This window comes from Sycon ciliatum, chromosome 4 (genome assembly GCF_964019385.1).
Source record: "Sycon ciliatum chromosome 4, ocSycCili1.1, whole genome shotgun sequence".
NCBI lineage: Eukaryota > Metazoa > Porifera > Calcarea > Leucosolenida > Sycettidae > Sycon > Sycon ciliatum.
Window position 1 is genome coordinate 9,010,878 of NC_088646.1, and position 24,016 is coordinate 9,034,893.

The 24,016-nt window shown below is 46.3% G+C and overlaps 1 protein-coding gene across 1 annotated transcript; it reads left to right on the forward strand.

Annotated features, from left to right (window-relative positions):
* The first annotated feature begins 97 nt into the window (after positions 1-97).
* LOC135814316 (protein Hook homolog 3-like) lies at positions 98-23,978 on the forward strand. Its single transcript, XM_065327422.1, has 28 exons — positions 98-528; positions 620-708; positions 1,839-1,911; positions 2,381-2,431; positions 3,310-3,361; positions 10,023-10,103; positions 10,534-10,601; positions 10,857-10,919; positions 11,184-11,267; positions 11,482-11,576; positions 11,950-12,038; positions 12,236-12,300; positions 12,671-12,754; positions 13,387-13,429; positions 13,783-13,964; positions 15,593-15,652; positions 15,831-15,900; positions 16,404-16,449; positions 16,926-17,072; positions 17,825-17,954; positions 18,140-18,174; positions 19,501-19,562; positions 20,030-20,130; positions 20,545-20,604; positions 21,219-21,275; positions 21,856-21,927; positions 22,672-22,841; positions 23,296-23,978. The coding sequence occupies exons 1-28, from the start codon at positions 478-480 to the stop codon at positions 23,303-23,305; spliced, it is 2,190 nt and encodes a 729-aa protein (XP_065183494.1). The 5' UTR covers positions 98-477; the 3' UTR covers positions 23,306-23,978.
* Positions 23,979-24,016: the final 38 nt, after the last annotated feature.

Here is a 24,016-nt window from a genome sequence, read left to right on the forward strand (position 1 = left end):
CTACGTCGTTGCAGGTCGGATCATCGACGGATGTTGCATCAAATGCAAAAACGACCACCCCATTTTCAAAGTAGCGGCACAGACTCAGTGCAGTGCTCAAGTCTACACAGAATGTGCTGCTTCTTTTGTGTGAATACTTCAACAACTCTGCACTACCAACCCCGAGCAAGTAGAGTGAATGGCACTGACAACAAAGAGGTTCAAAGTAGTTAGTTAGTTTGAACTCTTTCACTCAGTCTTTGCCTTGGCTGCTACAGGCTGGCCGCTGCAGTGACTTCGGCAGGTACCGTAAATCTGCGATAAGTTCCGGCACATAGTAATAGTAACTGTTGGACAAAGGCTAGAATTATCAGAATTATTTCGTGTCTCGACCTGCAGCTAGCTGTAGTGAAAAGCCTCCAAGCATTTAGCGCCGACAAAATAGTATCTTCTCAGACCTCGTAGTAGGACTTTCCTTTATTCACTGACCCCTGTAACATGGACGAGGGAGACGAGCAGGTCGCTGTGTTCGAGAGCCTGCTGGTCTGGGTAAGTTGTGTGTTCGAAGAGGTGGCTGAGAAAGTTTGATCTGGACAATACTATAGTGATGATGCCTTTGTGGGCTGTATTTGTGCATCAGCTGCGAACATTTGGTGACTTACATGGCTCCTGTGAAACAGCGCAGGAATTGTCTGATGGAGTGGCGCTCAGTCAGGCCTTGCATCAAATGTAAGCCATCAGTACATAACTGTCTACCATGGTCTACGTCTCTCCAATTTTCCAGCATGTCTTCTTTGGAACATTATTTTTGCACATCAACTTTGGAAAAACATAGTTTGTAGGCCATGCACAGTAGTGGGCACTGACATCTGGAATCATCCCCGGGTACAGTGCCTATTGACTATCAGGGGCGTCACACATGGACCACTTTTCGTCCAGGATGGTCCACCCAATTCATCCTAAAAAACAATAAAAGAGTGCTAAAACATGCCCTGTTGGCTGGCCGAAAAGCCTATTTTTCCCCAGTGGACACGCTGCACCACTCCGCACTGCCCTGTGACACCACTGACTATTGCTGTATAGTTATGGATACATGTGTGTCACAACTAACGGCAAGAGTCATAAGCAAGAATATGCAACTGTGATCTCGTTTCCATCGGCCAGGCGCAGGTCGTATTGAGCGACGCGCTGCCATCATTACGTCATGCAGCTACATACACACACTGCAGAAATCAAACACCACACTTTCCCTGCGGTTTGATACCAAATTTTGTACAAGCACGGCACTGAAGTTCATGCACCCAGAGTTTACTTAGAGATCGTGTTGGCCCTCAAACGAATCGAGCAAAACGGTTGTGCTTTCATGAGAAATTATACACAATGTACGTTCACCATGCAGGGAAACCGCAACCGGGTCTGAGAAGGGTGTCTTTAAGTTCATGGCCATCTGCTTCTCTGTACCTATTCCGGCCACACTTCCAATGGCCTCGATCCACCAGTCCTGATTAGATCTTGAGGATTGGGAGTCTTGTCTGATTGATCACTCAACTGCACCAGGGTCTCCACAGTTGGAAACTCCAGTGGTGTACAGGCATAGCCAGCTGCTGCAGTGTCCCGTACACATCATCCATCCATCCCTGTTCAGAGGTTGGTCATTGTTCACTCATGCCCGTTCCAGATGGGTCATGGAGTCCTTCTCACAGCCTGTCAGCTGTTCAACAGACAAAGAATGATTGTCATGATCATGACTTCTGTTGAGTGAAGGTGTTCACTGCAGATGGGGCTGGTGAATTTCCGGTTCAGCTACCACCTTCATGTCGGTCTACTTGCTCTTTTGCTCATTTCTCCTTCCAATGTAGCGTCCCGGATTGGTTTGATGATGAATGGCTCGGGCGTATCAAGGTGGAGTCCTCCAACAACCGACGCATCCGGGTAGGACATTTGAAAACATCTTTGGGGCAGCAGTATTGTGCTTGTAGCTTTTTGACTGTATTAGTCTCTCTCTCCCTCTCTCTCTCTCTCTCTCTCTCTCTCTCTCTCTCTCTCTCTCTCTCTCTCTCTCTCTCTCTCTCTCTCTCTCTCTCTCTCTCTCTCTCTCTCTCTCTCTCTCTCTCTCTCTCTCTCTCTCTCTCTCTCTCTCTCTCTCTCTCTCTCTCTCCCCCCCCCCCCTCTCTCTCTCCCTCCCTCCCTCTCTCTGCAAGTGTTTGCACATGTGCTTGAACTTGAAGTACTGGTATAGGCCGCAATTTCACTCTTGGAATTGTGCTGAAATTGTGCGGGTACCAGGCAATGCTCATGATTTTTTTAACGGTTTTCGGTCAAGGATATAATTTTTTTGAATGTGTAATATGGGTTGGGTGATGGATGATAGTTTTTTTCTTTTTCCCCTTCTCACCTTCAGATCAGTAACGTAAAGAAGGTGATCAGTCGAATCAATGAGTACTATGATCAGGTAAGTGTTAGTGTCTTGTCTCTTCATCTGTCTGTCTGTCTGCCCTCCTCCCTCTCTCTCTCTCTCTCTCTCTCTCTCTCTCTCTCTCTCTCTCTCTCTCTCTCTCTCTCTCTCTCTCTCTCTCTCTCTCTCTCTCTCTCTCTCTCTCTCTCTCTCTCTCTCTCTCTCTCTCTCTCTCTCTCTCTCTCTCTCTCTCTCTCTCTCTCTCCCTCCCTCCCTCCCTCCCTCCCTCCCTCCCTCCCTCCCTCCCTCCCTCCCTCTTTTTTCTCGTTGTCTCTGTTTTTGCTTCCACCTCTCAGTTAAACTTTACTGTGCACTGTTGTTGTTGCAAAAGGGATACCCTGTAGCTATTGGCCTACGGAATTGATGCATTAGTTTATTCTTGACGAATACATCCCCTTGCGCGCGCGCGTGTGTGTGTGTGTGTGTGTGTGTGTACATGTGTTCCCGACGATTATGGTCAAACCTGTCTTTCTTCTCTTTCTCAGCCTCCACCTGACTATTCTTTCATTCTCCTGGTTGGTTATCAACAACCCGTGCATGCCAAAGTATGTGGTGTGATGTGTGCATGGGGAAAAAAAGAAAAAAAGACCAAAAAGTTGTGATCCACTGTCCAGAAAACCCCCCACTTCGAATAGCTGTGCGATGTAGACCAGGCTGAATAGTGGCGATCAATTCTCCAGCCTTGCAAGCTGTTAAAGGGTGCACTCCCAGGACAAGTTGCTATGGCTCCTGCTGTAGCGTCACTATCATCGCCTCTGGCGATGGGCTTCAAAAGGTCAAAGGTATGGGTGTGGGTGGCAGTGTTATTACTTACTGTTGGCACATTCCGGTGTGATGATTTTTCTTGATCCTGTTCTGTCACTGATGCTTTATAGGTCCTTCGTCAACAAATCACAGACTTTGAGTGGCCGGATGCTGGCATGATCGGTAAGTGCATGCTGGTATCTTTGGGTTGATTTTCTGCGCCCAGGCCCGTATGGCCTCTGCAACCCTCAACTTGTACTACGGTGCACACAGAGTATATTATGGATTGGATGTATGAGCAAAGTACAGATATACCAGTATGGGCCAGTGACTTCGACTTGGTACATGTACCCTCTGTTTCGCAATCTTGGTCTTAGACCAGCCTATCCTGCTTGCGAAAAAGGCTCAAAAGCCAACTTTAATTTCCGCAAATATTAGGCAGATTCCACACTACGCCGAAAGTGGCTTTGCCTTGAAGGCATAAAGTGGCTTATAAAGTGAAGCTGCATGTACTAGTGTCGATCACGGGACTTTGCTTTGAAGGTTATAGTTACCCTGGTAACAGAATGGAAGATCACTTTTCCGGCTTGTGTACGAAATAAATAATTTAATTCGAAAGCATCTTGTCGAAACTATTTGAAGAAGAAGAAAATTAATGTTGTTCACATAGATCTACTGCTTGTACATGTAGTTGAGTTTTGTCTCAGTATGAGTGGTCCAGTCCGATCGGCCTCTGGTCGCCGGCGTCGTCGTTTGTATGAGCTAGCTATCCGGTATACGTCCGACATTGATATTCTCCAGACACAACCAAATTATTTTTTTCCTCGGCAGTCCATGGAAATGACAAACAATGTTTTGTTTGATTGCCTCAAGCCTGCATCTGCGTCCTCTTTCTTTGTCGTTCTTCTATTCATGATGTTGAATGAAAACATTTCTGTTGAGCGGCAACTGTGGACAACTCATCCGGAAAATGAACTTGGTTTGGCGGCTGGATTTTGGGAGAAGGAAGTGCTTGGCACCTGGCAGAACACAAAACAGAAGTCCAAGAGATAGTGGAAGGCAGCATGGATTGCGAACTTCAGGATGGAGCAGCGGACATTCTGTTTTCTTCTACAGCGATGCAGCCGTTTGTTTGAGAGGCAATCCACTCACCTGCGCCGCACTATTCCCAGTAGCAAACGTCTGGCCATTGCCCTCTACTACTTGTGCCATTCCGAAACGTATCATGAATTGGCTGCGTTGTTCCATGTGGGTGTCAGTACTGCTTCGTGCATTGTGCATGATGTTGTGGAAGCTCTTGTTGGAGAGGTCACCAGAGATAGCATATTGTTTCCTCAAGGAAATCAGCTGTCGAAAGTGATGCGCAGATTTGAGCAATTGTCAAATTTACCGATGTGTGGAGGTGCGGTTGATGGTACCTTTGTGAGAATCGTGAAGCCAGAGATTCATGGCGACACTTACTGGTGCTACAAGCAGCACTCTGCCATTATCGTTTTTGCCTGTGTCGACCATCAAGGATGCTTTACATTTGTTGATGTAGGAACTCCCGGTAAACTCGGAGATGCGGCTGTGTACAACAAGAGTGAGCTGAAGACCAAAGTTGAGCAGGGCATCTGGCTGAACAGAGCTGTTTGGAGAGCTGGCAACAAATACATTCGACCATTTTTTGATCGGTGATAGTGCTTTCACCTTGAGCCCGTATCTCAAGAAAATTCATGCCGGGGACAACTTGACTCCGCAGCAATCAAGTTTCAACTTTGCACAAATCCGGGCGCGCCGTATTGTCAAGATTGTCGAGTGTGCATTTGGTCGCCTCAAAGGACGGTTCACAGTTGTGTCACACTCCAACTCCAATGACCCAACTTTCATGAGCAAAGCTGTTCTCCTATGCTGCAGTCTCCATAACACCATCGAGGTTGTGTCACACTCCAACTCCAATGACCCAACTTTCATGAGCAAAGCTGTTCTCCTATGCTGCAGTCTCCATAACACCATCGAGCGCAGAAAGAGAGGTTACCTGCCTATTGTCCAGGACTATGCACCTCATCCCCTAGTTCTCATGCAGCACTCTCCAGCTGGGCAAATGCGGGATGCCCTTGGCACCTATCTCCGTAATTTATACTGAATATCAACCACTACGTTGGCCAAAAAGCTATTGGTTTTGGTATTCATATCTCCTTTCCTCCAACAGTTATGTCTTGCTCACAATCTGTCTTGGTAGCCTGTGTAGTGTGAACTCTATCTCTGAACATTGAATTGCCTGTGTCTCCTGGCTTCTCCTTCCTACTTTCACTAGCTTGATAGTAGTATTGACCGAATGTGTGTACGTGTACACCAAACCACATCCCGCTTGCCGTGTCATTTACTCATGAATTCCTGCACCGCAACACTTGCTTTCTGCGTATCACTAACCCTTCCCCTTCTATGGCACAGACCCTACACTGCATGCAATACTTGGATGCGTGTACTGAGACTAGCAATACACCGGACATTGAGAACATAATACTACGGGATAGAACACGTCACACGTCAAAACAATAGAGTGGCTACAGTACACTGGAAAACAGAGAATAGTTGTCCAAACAGTCCAGAGTAGTGTCGCAGAGAACAGAACAGGAAACAGAATAGTTAATAAGGTGGCAAGCGGACTTCAGGTCAAATGAGAAAAAAATACTCCCCCATTTCAAACATGGTTCGAAGGGTGCTGATATCCTCGTATTTGAACCAAGGTGCCAGGGGGTGCTTGTTGAGGTATCGCGGGTCTAGGATCAGCCTCAGCTTTTTCTGTTCAACTACACCTAGGGTGTGTTTGGTTGGTACGATCTAGAACAGGATCGAACAGCTGGTGCACATGGAGCAGCCTCATGTCAACCAAACGGTACTCCAGAAACAGAGCACATTTTGTGAAAAATGTGCCAAACTTGGTGCATTTTTCAAAATGTGTATGGGTCACCATGGTCACTTTGTACGGTACAACGAATCCAACCCAAAAGCGTATGCACGTGATCATTTGGGACCAAAATCGATGTTCCCGCCAGGTTTCACTGTGAAAAAGTGAAACTGCTCGGTCTGCTCCGGCCTCAAGCAGAACATGTTCTGGCCGACCCAGAACAGGTGCAGTCCCAACCAAACGCACTGTTCTGGTGAATCCTGTTCTAGTTCGTACCAACCAAACGCGCCCCTAGAGGGCTACAAATGCTGATCTTGTCAGCAGTGGTTTTCTCTATGCATTTTGCAGATAGTAAAGTGACGATAGCTTCGGACACGAATGATACATGTTTGAAACAACTGGAGTGATTTTTAGCAGTATAGGGTGTGGAAGTACCATAAAGTACCGTTGATCCGCCCCCTCTCTAATTCCCGCCCCCTGTCGATTTTCTACCTGTGAAGCGACTTCGGCGTATACAACGAAATACGATGTTGAACCGATGCATGCACTGCTGTACACAATACTTGCCAATCCAGGATGAAAATGTTCACAATCCAGCACATCGAGTCTGAATTTCTGTGTTGTTGTACATCGTACTGCACTTGACAGCCTTGATATAATTCCCGCCCCCTGCCGAAAACTCAGCTGGGAAGCGACATAGCGTGGGGGGGGGGGGGCAGATCAACGGTACTTTACGGTAGTTGTGAATGGTAGATAGTAACCATTACTTAATACATTGAATGTGAAGGACGAGCAGCCAATAGATGACCAAACACTTTAACAATTACGAAGGCGACCGCTGAGTACAACATTACACGATGAGGATAATTCACAATAAAAATCATTGGCAGAATGCATGGGATAGATCAACTCAGCAATATTACATTGAGGATACGATTGAGGATACGCGTGACTCAAATGATACTTCTCTGGCTCATCGAGCTCTCCTTGCGTTTCCAGGGGCTGCGTCTGGGCAAAGCTTGGCCCAGTGGCCAGGTTTTCCGCAGGCGAAGCATACGACTTTCGCCGGTGGGGCAGCGGATGACTGCTGTTCGGTTCACGGAGCTGGAGGGACCCTGGAGCTCCGCAGCGAGTATGGCTCGTAGTGAGGACGAAAACTACTAGAACTGGGCCTCACTGATCGGCTCTGTCGCCTGGTCTTCTCCACTTCAGTCTCAGCCCTCTTGATTCTTTTCGCGTCATCGTCATCGTCGGCGATGTCATGCTCACCCTTATACTGGGTCGCTGTGGCCCAGTCATACTTAAGTACTTGTTGACGATTTTTATAATTTTCTTCCTTTTGTCGCACAAGGACATACCTTCCACAATGGCGGTTCTGGCAGGTCCGTCCGGGATGGTCCGGGCCGCGTCCTCCAGTTTCGCTTCCACCTGGTCAACAAAGTCGTGATGCTCCTTGCAGCTCTCCTTACGAAAGGAGTAAGTCGGTTGCTTTGATTTGAGGCGATGCATCTCCGCAGTGGCAGTTTCGAGTTGTTTCTTGCATGCCTTCATTTCAGAGACAGACTTCTCTGCTAGAGCATGCTGCTCTTTGACAAGTTGAGTCAGGTTCGCTGCCCAATCTGGCGTGGCGGACGAAGCTGAAGCGGAAGCAGATGCGTTCTCAGCCATGCTGATAAGAGAAAAATAATGTCGGTTGGAAAGACGGAAAAGAACGTGGTGTCGCAAAGGCTACCTCAAGACGACTGGCCAGTCGTGCCCATGCGCAGCGGACTAGAGAACATGTGAAGATGGGGAAATGGACGAGTAAAAATTGATCAGATGACTGCTCACTTGTGAGAAAAACACAAGAAAAAACCGCTGTGACGAGAAAATACTTCTCGCCTCTGTCGCTGCGCTCTGCGGCGAGAAGATACCATTTCCTCGGACAACACTCACAAGACGTACTCCATCCGGTGCGGCAGTAGAATAGGTAGGCATTCGAGAGGTGGATGGCGTTGGAGGAGTCTGGGCTTGACTGTGAGGCTTTCCTGTGCTTGATCTAGCAACGGCGGTGCTGGAGAGGCTCTTTGTTGGTCTAAATCCTGGAATATCACCCATTTTCGTGTGCCAAGTCTTGAAATTTGACCACGCTGTGTAGGCGGATTCCAGATCATAGGTCGAATCTTCGTCAACCTCGCCAACAGGCATGCCGGTGGCAGTTTTCTTCGTGTATGTCTCGTACAGTCCTTTCGCCTTTGTTTTCATGTAGTCGATTTTGGAATGGACGATCGACCGGACGCAGTATAGATTGCCTCCTCCCCGAGCTGTTCAGCACACAAATTCAGCTTGATGGCGATCTCCTTCTCCGCGTACCTCCTGCGAACTGTACCGCCCGGAGGTCGCCTCAAATGTCCGTTCCAAAGCTCGATCAGCTTGCCCTTTAAGCTCCTGGCTAAACATGACCCTGGGCATTGCTGACAGCTCACAACTCACCACAACTGAAAGATACGACAGGAAACAAATTTGGAAAAAAATCGAAAGGCTGAAGAAAAGTCAGAAAAGTGTCCTGAAAAGCTAAAAAGTTGCCTTGAAAAGAGGGTGCTGGTGTTGCTTTGTAGACAAGCACTTTTCACTTTTCGCGGGCTTCTCAAAGTGATCGCCATGGCAACTTGCCTGAAAAGTGGCTTTTTAGACAGGATTTGGCGTAGTGTGGTATCGGCCTTAGGGCTGAAACGATCGTGTATTTTCACCTATCGATTACTCTTTAGCCTAACGATCGATTAATCGATTATAATCGTTAGCAAATAGTGTTAGAATTTTGTGCAAAAATTACTCTGTTTCCAAAAGCTAGGCCTTCATAATACATGTACCAAAAATCTGCATTAGTGACAGGGTAACTCCGAAACATGGCAGTTTTGAAGTCAATTTAACCTCAGAATATGCACCATGCCCCAGGCAACTGCAGACTCACAGTGGGAACTGATTCAAACTTCACAAAACGAGGGTTTTCAGTACTTTTTGGACTCAAATCCCTAACGAGTAATCTATAACGTAACGATTACTTGATTGATAAGGAATTATCGATCGCTTACCGAGTAATTGGTATAGGTAATCGTTTTGGCCCTAGAATATATCGGAATTCGGACCTGATGGACCTTCTTTTTCATGCATTTGCCATACTTTATCCCTCCTAATTTTGTTAAAAACTGGCCGAATTTTGATCTCGCCATCCTTGGACCTTCTGCCTGGAATGTTGCAAGGAAGAATTGTGCGGGTCACACAATGCAGGATGTGCTGTTGTTTTCACCTGTGTGAATGTGAAAGGTGATAATATCATGGGTTGCTTGCGGAGCAGAACTTCTTTTAGCTAGTAGCATCACGTGTGCAGTGCATCACGAGAATTGAATTTCATGTGTTGGGAACTAACAAGACATTCACCTCTCACTTCTGGACACCCCTGGTGGGTGACGATCTTCTAGTATCCCATGAGATTTATTTTTGCCTGACTAAGTATGGTGTCTTATTGCTTCTGCATTTGTCGTTCATCTCTCTCTCTCTCTCTCTCTCTCTCTCTCTCTCTCTCTCTCTCTCTCTCTCTCTCTCTCTCTCTCTCTCTCTCTCTCTCTCTCTCTCTCTCTCTCTCTCTCTCTCTCTCTCTCTCGCGCGCGCGCTCTCTTTCTCCCTCTCTTTCTCCCTCTCTTTCTCCCTCTCTTTCTCCCTCTCTTTCTCTCTTCTCTTTCTCTCTCTCTCTCTTTCTCTCTCTCTCTCTCTCTCTCTCTCTCTCTCTCTCTCTCTCTCTCTCTCTCTCTCTCTCTCTCTCTCTCTCTCTCTCTCTCTCTCACTCCCTCCCTCTCTCTCTCCCTCCCTCCCTCCCTCCCTCCCTCTCTCTCTCTCTCTCTCTCTCTCTCTCTCTCTCTCTCTCTCTCTCTCTCTCTCTCTCTCTGCATGGTGGTTGTTGTGCTGGTGCTGCTACAGGGGATGTTCCTAGTGTTTCCCATCTCACCCGTCTTCTTCAGCTGATTCTTGGTGTGGCTATCTCATGTGACCAGAAAGAAGGTAAGCTAGTGGGCGCTTGAACCATCCGTGGCTAATGATATGTGCAGACTGTCTTCACCGGGTTCATGTTAATACGGTACTCGAATACCGTCAAGATCGGATTAAACTGTTTCTATATGATACTTAATCTCTTGACAGCTAGCTGTTTCAACCTTGTTGGGTCTCGTCCTTAGAAAGAAGAGCAGAATACATGTATATGGAGAGACGATCGCTGATGATCCATTTCTTGCTTGAAACTCGCTTCCTCAGCCAACCAACTTCCTATCTCCTGTGGACTTACCTGAGATTATGCATGTACTTATAGTTCATAGTGTTCCCAATGATTATTGCTTGTGCCATTCTCAATCTTACCGAAGCAGTTGTTTCCCTTTGCTGGTTTATGATTGTTGTTTCTGCTGCTGCTACTGCTGCCTCACTTTATTCACCGTAGTTCATATCCAGAATATCATGCTGCTGGAGGAGTCCGTTCAGCATTTTGTGATGGGTGCGATTCAAGAGGTAGGCAGTTTGTGCGTTTATTGATTAAGCATCAAGCAGACACGAAATGTACTGTATGCGTTTTACCCCATTGGCATTCACCCTTGTTTAACATTCAAATATGCATTACATTATAAAGTCCGATCGCGTAATTTATTCTTGTTTGTTTGCACATATTAGCCTGAGGCATCTGAGTTGCCTTCTCTTTGTTTTGGCTATTTACTCATTGCACTGTTCTTGACTGTTTCTTGCCATTGCTACTTCTTTCCTGGGTAGCTTCTCCGTCGCCAAGCTCCTACGTCAGTTTCGTTGGAAGTTTACAAACAACTCGAGGAAGAAGTAAGTCGACGTTGATGTTTCTTGTTGCAATAGAATGCCCCGGTCTCGAGGTGTACGAGGAATTCAAGAGCCAGCTCTGCGCAATACACTGCAGTATCTATGCCTTCTCTTTACGCTGCCATCGGGTCTTCATTACTTAACTTTCTGTTTCTGTGTGTGTGTGTGTGTGTGTGTGTGTGTGTGTGTGTGTGTGTGTGTGTGTGTGTGTGTGTGTGTATGTGTGTGTATGTGTATGTGAATTGTGTGTCTGGCGTGTTGCTGCAGAATAAATCTATTGCTGAGCAGCTGAGCGAGGTAATGAATGACAAAGATGGTATTGCGCAACGGTGCTATGACTTAGAGCAAGAGGTAAGCATTTGCCTTTGCATGCACGTGTGGGTAGTACTTCAAGTGTATGTTTTGGTGCCTCGCTGGAAGGTGCTGCAGAACGCATTGGTAAATGAAAATGTCCACACGAAGTCTATTTGCTGAATCTCCTTTGGTTATTTGGTTGGTGGCTCATCGTTGCATACTGGTTTTCACACCTGAACTGTTTGTTTCAATATGTTTATGTTGTATATAGCGCACCACACTGCAAGAAGAGCGCGATGCACTGGCAGCTGACAACCAGCGACTACGTGACATGGAGAAGAGTCGTGACGAGACCGACAGTGGACCGTGAGTGCGCCGAATGTTCTCTTTTGCCCTCTATGTGTGGCATGTGCAGTATGTATTGGTCAACCATCTCTGGCACAGGCGTAGGATACCAGTAAGGTAGTTACACACTGTGCACTGTATGATCTGTCTGGGGAGTTACTGGCTCAATTTGTCTGGTGCCGACCACATCAGTGTGAGTTCTTGGCTGTAATAACTAATATGTTAGTTATGCTCAAGCGACAGTCCCTGGTGACAGTCAATTTTTTCTTCAGACTTTTCCCGTTTGTGTCTTTCCCTCAAACCAGTGAATAAGTTAGTTATGGTATGACATAAATCCATCCGTGACTGAATAGACACACCATGTTGTACTCTGTCCCATTTCTTGTGCTTCCAGTTCCGAGGCTCATCAAGCGAATTATCGTCAACAGCAACTGACTGCCCAGATTGAGCAAATGACTCAGGAAAAGTTTGAAATGGAAGCAGGTAGGATATGCTGCTGACCAACGCTGAAATATACAATGTACGTGCACATCCATTGATGCTGTAAATCCACCATGGTGCACATCTTGGCATTTGTTTGGGGAGGGAGAGAGAGAGGGGATTACGGCACAGGCTGTACGAGATGCATTTCTGAGACGATATGAACGTTAGGAATCGTCTGTGTCTACTCTGTTGAACAGCTCGCGATGATTTTCGGCAGCAGATTGATGATCTACAACGGACTATAGCTGGGTTGCGCTCAGAGGTATGTGGCTAAAGCAAGGTTGCGTGTGTACTTTAACTTGGTTAATAGTAGTACTCGGCAATGTGTCAGCCAGGCCAAAGTCATGGCAACTCTTGACTTTGGGTCCACTTGCATCCAACCGTTGTATGGTGATGTTCTTTCCCAATGGGGTGACACACCCACCAGTACTGACTGGACTGGGTCCCCTATGCCAGTACTCCACTGCTGCCAGAGACAAACAAATGACTTTATAAATTATTAGTCACACCATCATGTGACACGAGGGGCCTGTCCAACAAATACTGTCGTTATTTGTTGACTTCTGAACTCATCACTTTCAAGCACCAATGTTTATTTCTCCTGCCTTGGCTGTTTGTTCTCTCTCTATCAGAATAAAGATCTCACAGAGCTAGCGGAGAGTGCGCAGAAGCTTGCGGACGAGCGCGACGAGTTTCAGCTAGCCGCCGATAAGCTGGTAAGACCATTGATTATATAGCTCTACGGATAGTTTTGTGCAGTGTTCTTGGTGTGAGTATGAGCATTGTTGACATTTTGTTGCATTGGCAAGTACAACTAAGCCCATGTTAGGTTGCTGGTTGGCCTCTGAGAAGTCCCAAAAATTCTATTTTGAAAGGAAAATCGGATGCAAGGACAAGATAAGAGGAGCAGTCCACTGCAGTGCGTAGTAAGTAGGTGTTGTAAATGCATAGTCAGTGGTCGGCAGACATTGGTGGACCTTTCGTAACTCCTATCCAATTTAGAAAGGGGGAGGCAAGTTTCGACAAGTTGTGCGTTACTGTACTGCACATTTAGCTAGATGCTAGACAGTCACTGTCGGATCGTACGACAACTGGTACACAACTGGCAACTGGCAGACAACTGATAACTTGTCCTGGCATTCAGTGGCCTGATAGTCAGCTGTAGCACATCCTTCAACACTGCCTTCCTATCTGCAAGGCTAGTCGTAATGGTGGATAACACCTGACGGGAATCTGATCGCAATTAAGATTACACATGACTGACCTCCACAGCTACGGAGAATGTTCGTTAATACAGGATGTGTTCTGTAGCAGTGCTGTGCTCTTGTGCTTCTCTGCTCTACTGTAGAGGAAGTTTGAGAGGCAGATCGAGTCGTACAAGCTGAAGCTAGGTAAGTCGAATGTGGGGCTTTGCTGTACAGTACATGTACTGAAGTATATTCTTACAACAATAGTCGTGTGTGCCGATTACACATGTAGTGTAGACCAATCTACAGTGCAGACTGGCATGTTCTTCATTCTTCATTATTTGAACATTTTGATTGTATGCTGCAACATTGTTGTTTGGCAGAATTCTGCCCTGCTGTCATTCGGCATCCTGTTCGCTGACACGCTGCATCACCCGTTATGAACTACACACGCAGTGCAAACGTGTAGCTGTCCGGTCCCTTCAAGTTGTGCCCTCAAACATGACTTGAATGCTGGTGTGCATTTGTGTGTGTGTGGATGCTTGATCCTGCTGCAGATGAGGCGAATAGTCAGAAGAAAGCGGCGAAGGATCAATGTGACACATTGTCTGACCGAGTAGCGGCACTGGAAGAGGATAGCAGACTGGCATCGGTGGCCAAGGTGCAGGCAGAAAGCTACCGGCAACGGTTGGAGAAGTTCGAGAAGGAGATCGACGATGAGCGAAAGAAGGCCGATCGGGTATGCTGTGTGCTATGCATGTGCATTTTTGTGTGTTTGTGTGTGTGTGTGTTTGTGTGTGTGTGTGTGTGTGTGTCCCATATGGTGTGTGTCCCATATGGTGCAGTGGTATGTGCAGCGATTTCCAATCGATAGGTTGCGGGTTCGATTCCCGACGATTATGGTCACACACGTCTTTCTTCTCTTTCTCAGACTCTTCCTGACTTTTCTTTCATTCTCCTGGGTGGTTACCAACAGCCAGTGCATGCCGGAGTATGTGGTGTGATGTGTGTGCGGGAAAAAAGAAGAAAAAAAGACCAAAAAGTAGGGGTTCACTGGCCAGAAAAAAGCCACTTCAAAGCTGTGTGGTGTAGACCAGGCTGAATAGTGGTGGTCAATTCTTCAGCCTTGCAAGCTGTTGAATGGTGCAATCCCAGCACAAGTTGCTATGGCTTCTGCTGTAGCATCGCTATCATCGCCTCTGGCGATGGGCGTCCAATGGTCAATGGTGTGTGTGTGTGTGTGTGTGTGTGTGTGTGTGTGTGTGTGTGTGTGTCGCGCACACACACTGCCCGACTATTTTCAGCACCCGTGTGACCTTGAAAATAGGAAAAATGCACTTTCCCCACTTTGAGACTCCATATAGAACACAGTGCATATCTTCGTACGGTATTTCTTAGGTCTACGGATGACAGAGAACAACTTAGAAAAAAATCGTTTTTATTATGGTTTCGTGTGTTTGATGGATTGAACATACAGGTACTTTAAAAGCCTTTCACCTTCAAAGTTGCTTAAGTTGTTGCAAAGTTTGTTATGAATGCAACAAAGCAAGATCATGTTTGTAAAGGGAAAAAGGCCCCTAGCCAGGTGTGATTCTGCTGTCGTGGCTCTTATCTTCAGATGTGATATCACCCCTTCATTGTAACAAACTGTAGCAAGATCAGTAGGATTTCTGCCCTTTTGCAGTGGGTCAATTCAAAGACTCCACTGCAGCTGCATACATGTATATGGTTAAATGGTACGGTGGTAAACACACGCCTGCACGCACAAGCTCTCTAAACTGCAAAGTAACTAGTTTCACTCTGGTGCAGAGCTCTCCTTCTCGCCACCACTATCAGTAGGTACATGGCGCCTGGTCAATACATTGCTGGTGGTATTCGACATAGTGGGCTGCTACGTCATAGTGTAACTTTGTAGCTTAAAGAGCTTGTGTGCGTGCAGGCGTGTGTTTAGCGCCCCTTCGCCAGGTGTGTCTTTACCACCGTATCATTCAACTGTGTAGTGCGTGTTTAGCAGTTTTCTTCCCACCAGAAGCTAGGAGGCTACACCTTGTTTTTGGCTGGTTCAAATAGCTTAGTACACCTTGTTTACCAGCAGTTGTTGCAGATTGATTGCTTTCTGCAAATACCTGGATAACATTGTCTATAGTGGAACAGATGTGTCCTTCCCAGTTGTTTCTCCTTGTTTTATTTTGGCCTTTTCTAGGTTTGTAAACATGTATCTTGTTGCATACTACCTCCCACTGGGAACTTCTTGAAGGTGCACCATTGTGACCTTGCTAGACTTCATAGCTTGTACTGGGGGATGTTTGAGTGTGAATGCACCGTCTGCTTATATCCGCTTCTGTGTGTATGCCTTTTCTTGTGCAGGCGGAGTTTGAGGCGCGGAAGGCGACTGAGCAGATTCGTGATCAAGAAAAAGAAATCAGGGTAGGCCTGGCTTTCCTGTGATGTTGTGTGAAGCGTATTTCTGTTATTGCTTCCTCTTTTGCTGCATTTCCAACTGTCCTTCCTGTCGCCACCTTGTTTCTCTGTCATGTCTGATATTAGAACTGTTGCTACTGTAACACTGCGTCTTAGCCGTATGTTTGTTCCTGTTTCGCTTCAGCGACTACAACAAGAGGTAGAGACGATACAGGACCAAAGCGTTGAGATGCACATGTCTCACAACAAGAAAGGTGAGTTGTCATTGCTGCAGGCAGCTGTTGCTGCGGCTGCTACTACAGGGTGCAGTGCTGTTTGTGCTGGGGTACTTGCACGACTAATTTTGCACGTGTATATTTTGTATTGTTCATTTACGGATTCTCCAGAGGTATGGACACCTAGGTATCTTGGGAATCTCGCAACATCTGTCGCCTAGGAGAGATTCCCAAAATAGGTATCCATACATCTGAAGAAGAAAAACTATTTATTGGCAAAAAATTGTTTACTTGCATACATAAGTTAAGTGTGTGTGTTGAGAATTCCGGGCAATTTCTAGTTACGGGCAGTGCTCGGTCCCAACCTGCCCAGAATGCAGGAGTTTTACTGTATTGGTTTGCTTATGATTGACAGGTACATTACATGATTGTACAGGGATTGTGCAGGATGTGCTTCTTTCAGTCCACACAGCCATGTGGCCCACCTATCATGCACACTCTTATCACATTGCATCCGGCATTTCTGTTCTTTGCTCTTTCAGGCTTTTCTCTCACTGATGAATTATCCTCAGTATCTGATATGCAACAGTAAGTGCATGACTTCTAGCCAGGCACACACGAGGTGTGTGTGTGTGTGTGTGTCTGTGTGTGTGTGTGTTTGTGTGTGTGTGCGAGGGGGGAGGGGGGTACTTGGTCCATGTGTTTGTGTGTGTAGTTCATTGTCAATACTTGATCACCAGCAAGAAAGGAATCAGTTGTTGGTGTTGAATGGCATGAGCATCAGAATTGAAATCGATTATGATCCATTGCCGGTCTACAAGGCAATACTGGTACAATCTTGTGTCATTCACTGGTTCAGTGTATATGTTACTGTACACTCTACCCTGTACCCTACTAGTCATACCACTGGGGAGTAGTGACGGCCGCTAACACCCCCAATATCCCAGCGGCAGAGGGGCAGATGCAGCGCCTAGCGATGGGGGTGAGGGGATAAGTCTCACAACCCTGCCATGGAGTTATGTCTATGCTGACCTGCTGTTGGCTTGCTCGTTTTGCTTTCTCAGAAAGGATCGGGTGCACGAGTTGGAGAAGGAGGTCGAGGCACTGCGGCTCAGTCCTGCCAACGATGACCTTGTGGCACAGCTGCAGGTGGCACAGTCCAGTGTGGATGACATTACAGCACAGAAGGAGAAGCTTCAGCAGGATAATCGGTTAGTTGTGGTACTTTGACCCTGCTTGCGACATATTTGTCTGTCACTTATGAAATACTTCAAACTTACTTTGTAACGGTGCAATGACTTTCTGCAAGCTACAACAAGCTGGTGAGAAGTGTGGGTTGCATGCTTCACACGAATGTGTGCTTTGGCACTACAAGCAGTGACATTACCGGTAGCTTGTCATGTGGTACATCGTATACCAAAGTCAGTCAGGCTGAAATTCATGAGAGTGAGAAGCAATTTGTCCTCCAGTGATACCTGTCACCACCAGGACTCGAACTAGGGACCCTCGCTTGTGGCTCTACCACTAAGCTATGTTATTGTTGTTATCCCATCAGCGACCGAACAACATTTTCTTCGAAAAGGGTTCATAAAAACCTTATAACCACAATCAATAGGACACGCTGAATCGACATGAAAACGTTATTCGTGCAATATCAAAAGGTGGAAACTACGTGCAGTAATAACTAGGAAAGCATGAAGGAATGGCGAAGAGCACGATATAGATTTGAACAAGTTTTCTCGCAACACTCACCAGGAATCTTCGTTGTACGAATAAAGTTTCCGTGTTGATCCGGCGGTTCTTATTGATTGCGGTTATAAAATTGTTTTCTCCTCGCCATCTCTTTAAATGTTATCATTGGATAAGAAATTGGAGCTGAGGAACTTTAGCAAAGATAGCTACTGGACATCACCTGCAAGGTCCCGATGTTTGTCAATCTGTTTGCCGTCATACTTGTTGCTAGGTCACAAAATCAGCGCATTATGGAACTGGAAAGCAAACTGGAATCAGCAGTGACTGCAGCAAGTCGTTCATCCACCAGCAGTCCATCTCATCCAGCTGCAGTTAGTAAGACGGAATCGGCGGCACCCGTGGTGAGTAATTTCTCTGAGTTCTTGTACGCGTCTTTTGTCAGCAGACCTTCCTTTGGTTCTCATGTGGGATGGGCACGGTCTACTTTGGTTCCCCGCTGGCTCATCTCTTTCGTTTGTATCCTTGTAATGATGCAAACTGTGTGTGTGCGTGTGTGTGCATGCACACGCTTTTTCTGTTTGTACAGTCTACGGAGGCTAAGCGCGCTCTTGCTGAGCTCAGGTACGTGTTCTAATACTACGGTTACATTTTAAGTATGTTGTCTTCTGTGCTGTTCTACCAATTCAAGACTGAACTTTGCCAGCAATACAAGGGTGCTTGTACATACAAATGCTGTGTGTTTCGGCTGACTGGCATTCCTCTACCTGTCGGTGTGTGTCGGTGTGTGTCTGTGTGTGTTTGTGTGTGTGTGTGTCGGTGTGCGCACGTGTGTGTGTGTGTGTGTGTGTGTGTGTGTGTGTGTGTGTGCTTACATGTACCAGTGGCGTTGTTGGTTGTTGTAAAGTAGCACAGGGTTCTTATATGTGTCCCTTGACTCCTAATACTGTTGCAGGGCAGCCACTTGCTCCGATTTTTCGGAAATCATCCGATTTTTGATCGCCTGTCGGACAAACCGACCGATTTTGTTCCCAAAGAGGGACAACCGATTATTTATTTTTTGAGCGCTTTTTAGTCTAGTTGGCCATTCAGCGCTTCCAGGTCGCGTTTGGCCGGTCATTGTACGTGTACATGTAGCTGTAACATGCACGCGTGCTTGCATGTGTGTGGACAGTTAAAAATGTGCTCTGGGGCCCCAACAGCAAGCTATTTTCCTACAAATTTTCACCGGGGGGGACACCTCCGACCCCCGTCAGATTCTTCTCCCTCCAAGTGTGGCAGCTCTGCTGTTGTTCTTGTATCGGTGCCAGACATGTACCTCAGGACCTCATGTACCTTAGTACCTCAAGATTACCGTATGTAAGCGCCTTTAAAGCCGTGATCTTGTACTGTATAAGCAGAAATATTCGTCTGGAATTTAATTTCGTCTTTTTCGTCCAAGGAGCTTTTGGACTAAATTAAATGTAGGACGAATATCGATTTGTCCAGCGTTTCTATACACTCTTATGATCTATGGACGAAATTTTCAACCGGACGAACTCCTTTTCTTTGGAGTTGGACGAAATTATTGACCGACGAAATTTTCTGCCTCTACAGTATTCGAAACACCGCTGCTGTCCTAACTATTTTTTTAAATGCAAAATGACTCGCCCACTACGCGATGTCATCAAAGTCAAAGTCCACACAGAAATTTCAATCTATATCCACTTGTTCACCCTTTCATTTATGAAGCCCATGGCTTTTTACCTGAGACTGGATTTATAATCGAATTTACCTCCATGGCTTTAAAGGTGCGGGCATACGGCATGTAGTTATTTGCATACTCAACACCCTAGCAGCAGATTTGCCTTACTAGTACATGTATTCTGCGCATTCCCTTCATTGGGACTTGGCACTTGTATTAGTTATAAATTCATGATGTCTGTGACTGTGTGATGCTATGCTGTACAGATTGCAGAACAAACAGATGAAATCTGAGCTTGAGCAGCGCTCTGGCAAGTACAAGGAAGCTGGTAAGTACCGGTATGCAGTACATTGATATGATCATTGGTGTAACTGCACACTGTATCCAGGTAGCAAGTGAAGTCTGAAAACCGGCTTTTCTTCCTTCAGCTCCAGTATGAACTAGTTTGCTCAAAACGTTTCTATTTTCTAATTCTGAGCATGAAATCTTTTGAGTAGCTTTCGTAACGGTTAGTTCCAAAGTCATCACATTGCTTTTCGACACAAAGAATGTTCACCGAGTCTTGTTTTCACGTCATCTGGAGCTGAGCAGTGAAATATGAGCTACAAAATTAATAATCATTGAGGTATGTTGAGCTTACAAACTCTCTCTCTCTCTTTCTCTCTCTCTCTCTCTCTCTCTCTCTCTCTTTCTCCCTCTCTTTCTCCCTCTCTTTCTCTCTCCCTCTCTCTCTCTATCTCTCTCTCTCTCTCTCTATCTCTCTCTCATACGCCCCTATTCTGTACTGCAATATAGCTTCTAAGGTATCAAATCTGCAGGAGGCTCTTGTCAAGAAAGACAAAGATATGAAGGCACAGGAGCAGAAATACAAGCGCTATATCGACAAGGCGAAGAGTGTAAGTCAACGTTGTTGGAGACGGGGCTGGGATGAGCTGCTGCTGGTGATGGTGGTTTATCTGCCACACTAACAGGAAAGAGTGCAGTCTGCACTTTTTTGCGGCCAGTTCTGCTGCTAATAACTGCACGACTCATACTGTCCGGTGTTGAAGAACGGATGATCGGCCTTGTAGGCTGGGCCGTTCTTATTTTCATGTACTTGAGTCTATACGCAGTTGAGCCACTGTGTAGTGTGTTTATATCGTTATGCTGTGCTTGGTGACATCCTAGCCTGTTCATTCTTCGCCACGCCGTGTTTTGACAGCTGACAGTGCTGACAGTGCTGTATGCTCCTTTGGGTACTTGTACTTGTCAGTAAGTGAGTTGTTGTATTGAAGTATTAAACTCTTTTTTTCTTTCTCGTTCATGTCCAGGTTATTGAGAATCTAACCGAGGCTAAAGAAAAGTCCGGCCAACACTCTTCTTCAGCAGAGGTGAGAACCACTACAATGCATTTAGGCCCTGAAAGGTGATAACTTGTACGTCGGTGACCAAACAAACGGTACATTGGAACTCCTCTTATCCGGTCATATTAGAATGGGCACAGCCTGTAACCCGGAACATGCATACTGTTTGCATGTAAGGAGGGAAACCCTTTTTACCAATCAATATTCTGGTGCCCTTTTTCTGTGCAACGAGACTTTTATTCTGTGACTCAGAGGGGTCAGAGCAACGTTCGGTGGTAGACATGAGTCCAGCTAGGGAGAGGTACTGTGTCTGCCTTTTTACATGGGCCGACTGAGTGAGCACGATGATCACGCGGAGTGTTAACCTGCAACCACTTGCGTCCGGCAGCATTGCACAGCCTACTCCTTGGCAAAGCCCCCGTTAAGTGTAGATATCAGATGCTGAAGGTTTCAAGCTATCCACTACGATGTTGTCTTGCCATGTGTAAGTGTTTCCAGTTGCACAGGTGGCTACGAAAGCAGACTGTAGTCTTCAAAGCATCTTTTACGTTTTACAGCTTCCCCTGAACAGTGGTCTTCATTGCTCTTTGGTCTTCATGCTGGCTCTACATGTGCTGCTGCTGTTGCTCTTTGGTGTCCAGGTGGGACAGCTGAACAGTCGCCTCCAGGAGAAATCAAAGAGAATCGAGAGTTTAGAAGTAAGAATGGCCGTATAATTGCAGGGTCTGCATTTTGATTTTGTGTCGTTGACATTGCATGCGACATCAGGGATGAATTTATCCTGTATCGCATCGCAATTTGCGATGCAAAATCGATCTACTGCTACTCAAAAGTCACCGTGACTCGCAGAAAACTGCGATACATACAGACTATCCATGCCTGTAGCCTGCGCTGTCAAGTAGCATGCATACAGTGCAGTGTATGTGGTGCAGGCACTCTCAATCTGCGTGCACATGTATGATTCAGTCGGTTTTTTTGCAAATGGGCTTTCAGGCATCACTCTCAAGAAGGACAATGTGGTAAACACCTAACCTTCAAAGAAAAATGCTAATCAAAATCAAAGACTGCTACACAATTGTGATTTTGTATAGCAGAAACTGCTATGGAAAAATATGACAATAAATTCATCCATGGACATGTAAAGACGCCTCTTGTGCACGCAGGAGTGGTACCCCTCGTGTACACATCCATTGCACATGCAAGCCGCCCTAGTACAGTAGGACTGAATCACTAATGCATAATGCCTCTGTGTTTTCGTCTTTTATGTGTGCATTGCAGAAAGACCAGCTGCGCGTTCGCCAAGAGTTGGAACGTGAGCAGAGGATCATGGCCAGCTCCTGGTATGAAATGGTGAGTGCTAGTTTACATACCGTAGTGTCTTGTATTAAAGCCTATCTCATATAGAAGCCTGTTTTCAATAGAAGCCTGATTTTCAACATTCACTGCCAGCACGTGAGCCTGGTTTTAGTGTTGACACACATGGAAACACCTAGTTTGAATAGAAACCTGATGTGAATATAAGCCTAGCCCTGACCTCGGCTTCTACAGGAATAAGCCCGGCTTTAGTACACGACATTACCGTACAGTGAAACCTGTCTCAGGCGACCCCTCAAGGGACGAGAAAAGTGATCGCCGTGGCCAGGTGGTCTTCTTATCCAGGTTCAGTGATCAGTGCATCACAGTGCACACACCTACATGTATGCTACTCTAGCACGACTCATGTGCCTGCCACTGCCTGGCCGGGCATGGGCATGATGGGGTCCTCAGACCTGTCAAATGTCGTGCATGCACCATAGTACACTTCCTGCACTGATGTGTAGATCTACCATGCCTGGTGCACCATGCAATGCATACATTTACATGGCTAGCACTGTGGAACGCGGTCGCGGGTGGGTGGTCGCCGGTCGCGTTGAGCGAGTGGTCGCCTTATCCGAGGTGTTTTGAATGTGAATGCGTCCGTGAGTCGTGACAAGGAAAAGTGGTCGCCATATCCGAGTGGTCGCCATTACAGGTTTTACTGTATATGCTAAGTGCTGATCGTCGATTTTATCTTTTCTCGTCTTGTTGATTTTGCCCTTACCCTGTCCATAATAGTGTAAGCATGTGCAGCGCAAGGCAGCCGAGGAACGCCTGTCCTCATCCACTGCTCCCACGTCGCTCAGTAGCAGTACACCGGGTGCGTCGTTCCTGGCACGCCATCGGCAGGGTGTTCTGCGTACGTCACTAGCCAGCACGTCGAGTATTACACCGCGATCATCAGCAAGGTGAGACTATCAAGGTCTTTTAAAACTGTCACTGTGGCTGTGTTTGTGTTTGGGACATGTTGTTGTGCAAGCGCTGCACCACGCTGCGGGATGATGTCTAAATATGGTACTCCATCACCTCTGCCCTCTTTTCTTAACACCCTCCGTACATATTCTAGTGAATGCTAGTCTTGGTCATGCTGTCTGACGAGTGTTTCTTAAAACACGAAACTCTGAATAACGGCAGAAAAGGACTTGGTTGTGTCATTGCTGTGTGATCATTGTATTACTGGCTCTGTCCACTGGATATAGAGCACTATGTACAGCCTGGGGACCTTAGTCTTAGACAACTGTCTATAGTACAACAATGTGTGTGTGTGTGTGTGTGTGTGTGTGTGTGTGTGTGTGTGTGTGTGTGTGTGTGTGTGTGCGTGTGTGTGTGCGTGTGTGTGTGTTTTGTTTTCTATTATGACAGTGATCCTTGATGCCTGGCTGTAGAACACTACAGGTCCTCTGCATTGTATCCCCCACACATCATCAACTAGCCCCTGCAATAGCTGCTGCAGCAACAGCAGCAGCCATCTCTGTCTCATACTTTGCACTACTTGCAACCTTGATATCTTTTCATATGGTACCAGGTAAGCCCAGCATTTGAATGCCCATTTGCGACCATCATGCCCCCCCCACCCCCTCATCGAGAGTATACTGTTACTTTCCACTCGACTATTTTGGTTTCATAATCCCCAACTATGTTTTTGAATATTCACGCTATACCGCTGTCCCGACCGCTGCTTTGTTGACTTTAGCTGTACAATTTGACAAAAACCAAAATAAATACAACTGCCGGCCATTGGCATCATGAACAATTCCATGCAACTTTGAAAATTAACCTATTCTATTTTTTTAACCCATGGATAATTTTGTTTAACACGTCCAAAATTCAGCTTGTCTGGTGTGTTGCTGTCATAGTACTGAAGTATGAATATTTATTGCCGGTTTGTATGACTTGTTTCATAAAATCGTTTCATATCGCCAATCTGCAAATCCCCAGGATGTGAATTGGTAGTGGAAGTGGTGCGTACACTTGTTCGCAGCAACAGTCCCGTTTTGCATGTAATGTATTTTTTTGCTTGATCCCGATCATTGCCCGTCTACTAATTTAAACAGTTGTACTGTTGTGTCGATCGTCTGTGCGT

Coding starts and splice junctions, on each gene's coding strand:
- LOC135814316 (XM_065327422.1), top strand. CDS start 478: ATGGACGAGGGAGACGAGCAGGTCGCTGTGTTCGAGAGCCTGCTGGTC. Junction 15,901..16,403: donor CATGTCTCACAACAAGAAAG/GTGAGTTGTCAT, acceptor TTGCTCTTTCAG/GCTTTTCTCTCACTGATGAA. Junction 19,563..20,029: donor TGGCAAGTACAAGGAAGCTG/GTAAGTACCGGT, acceptor ACTGCAATATAG/CTTCTAAGGTATCAAATCTG.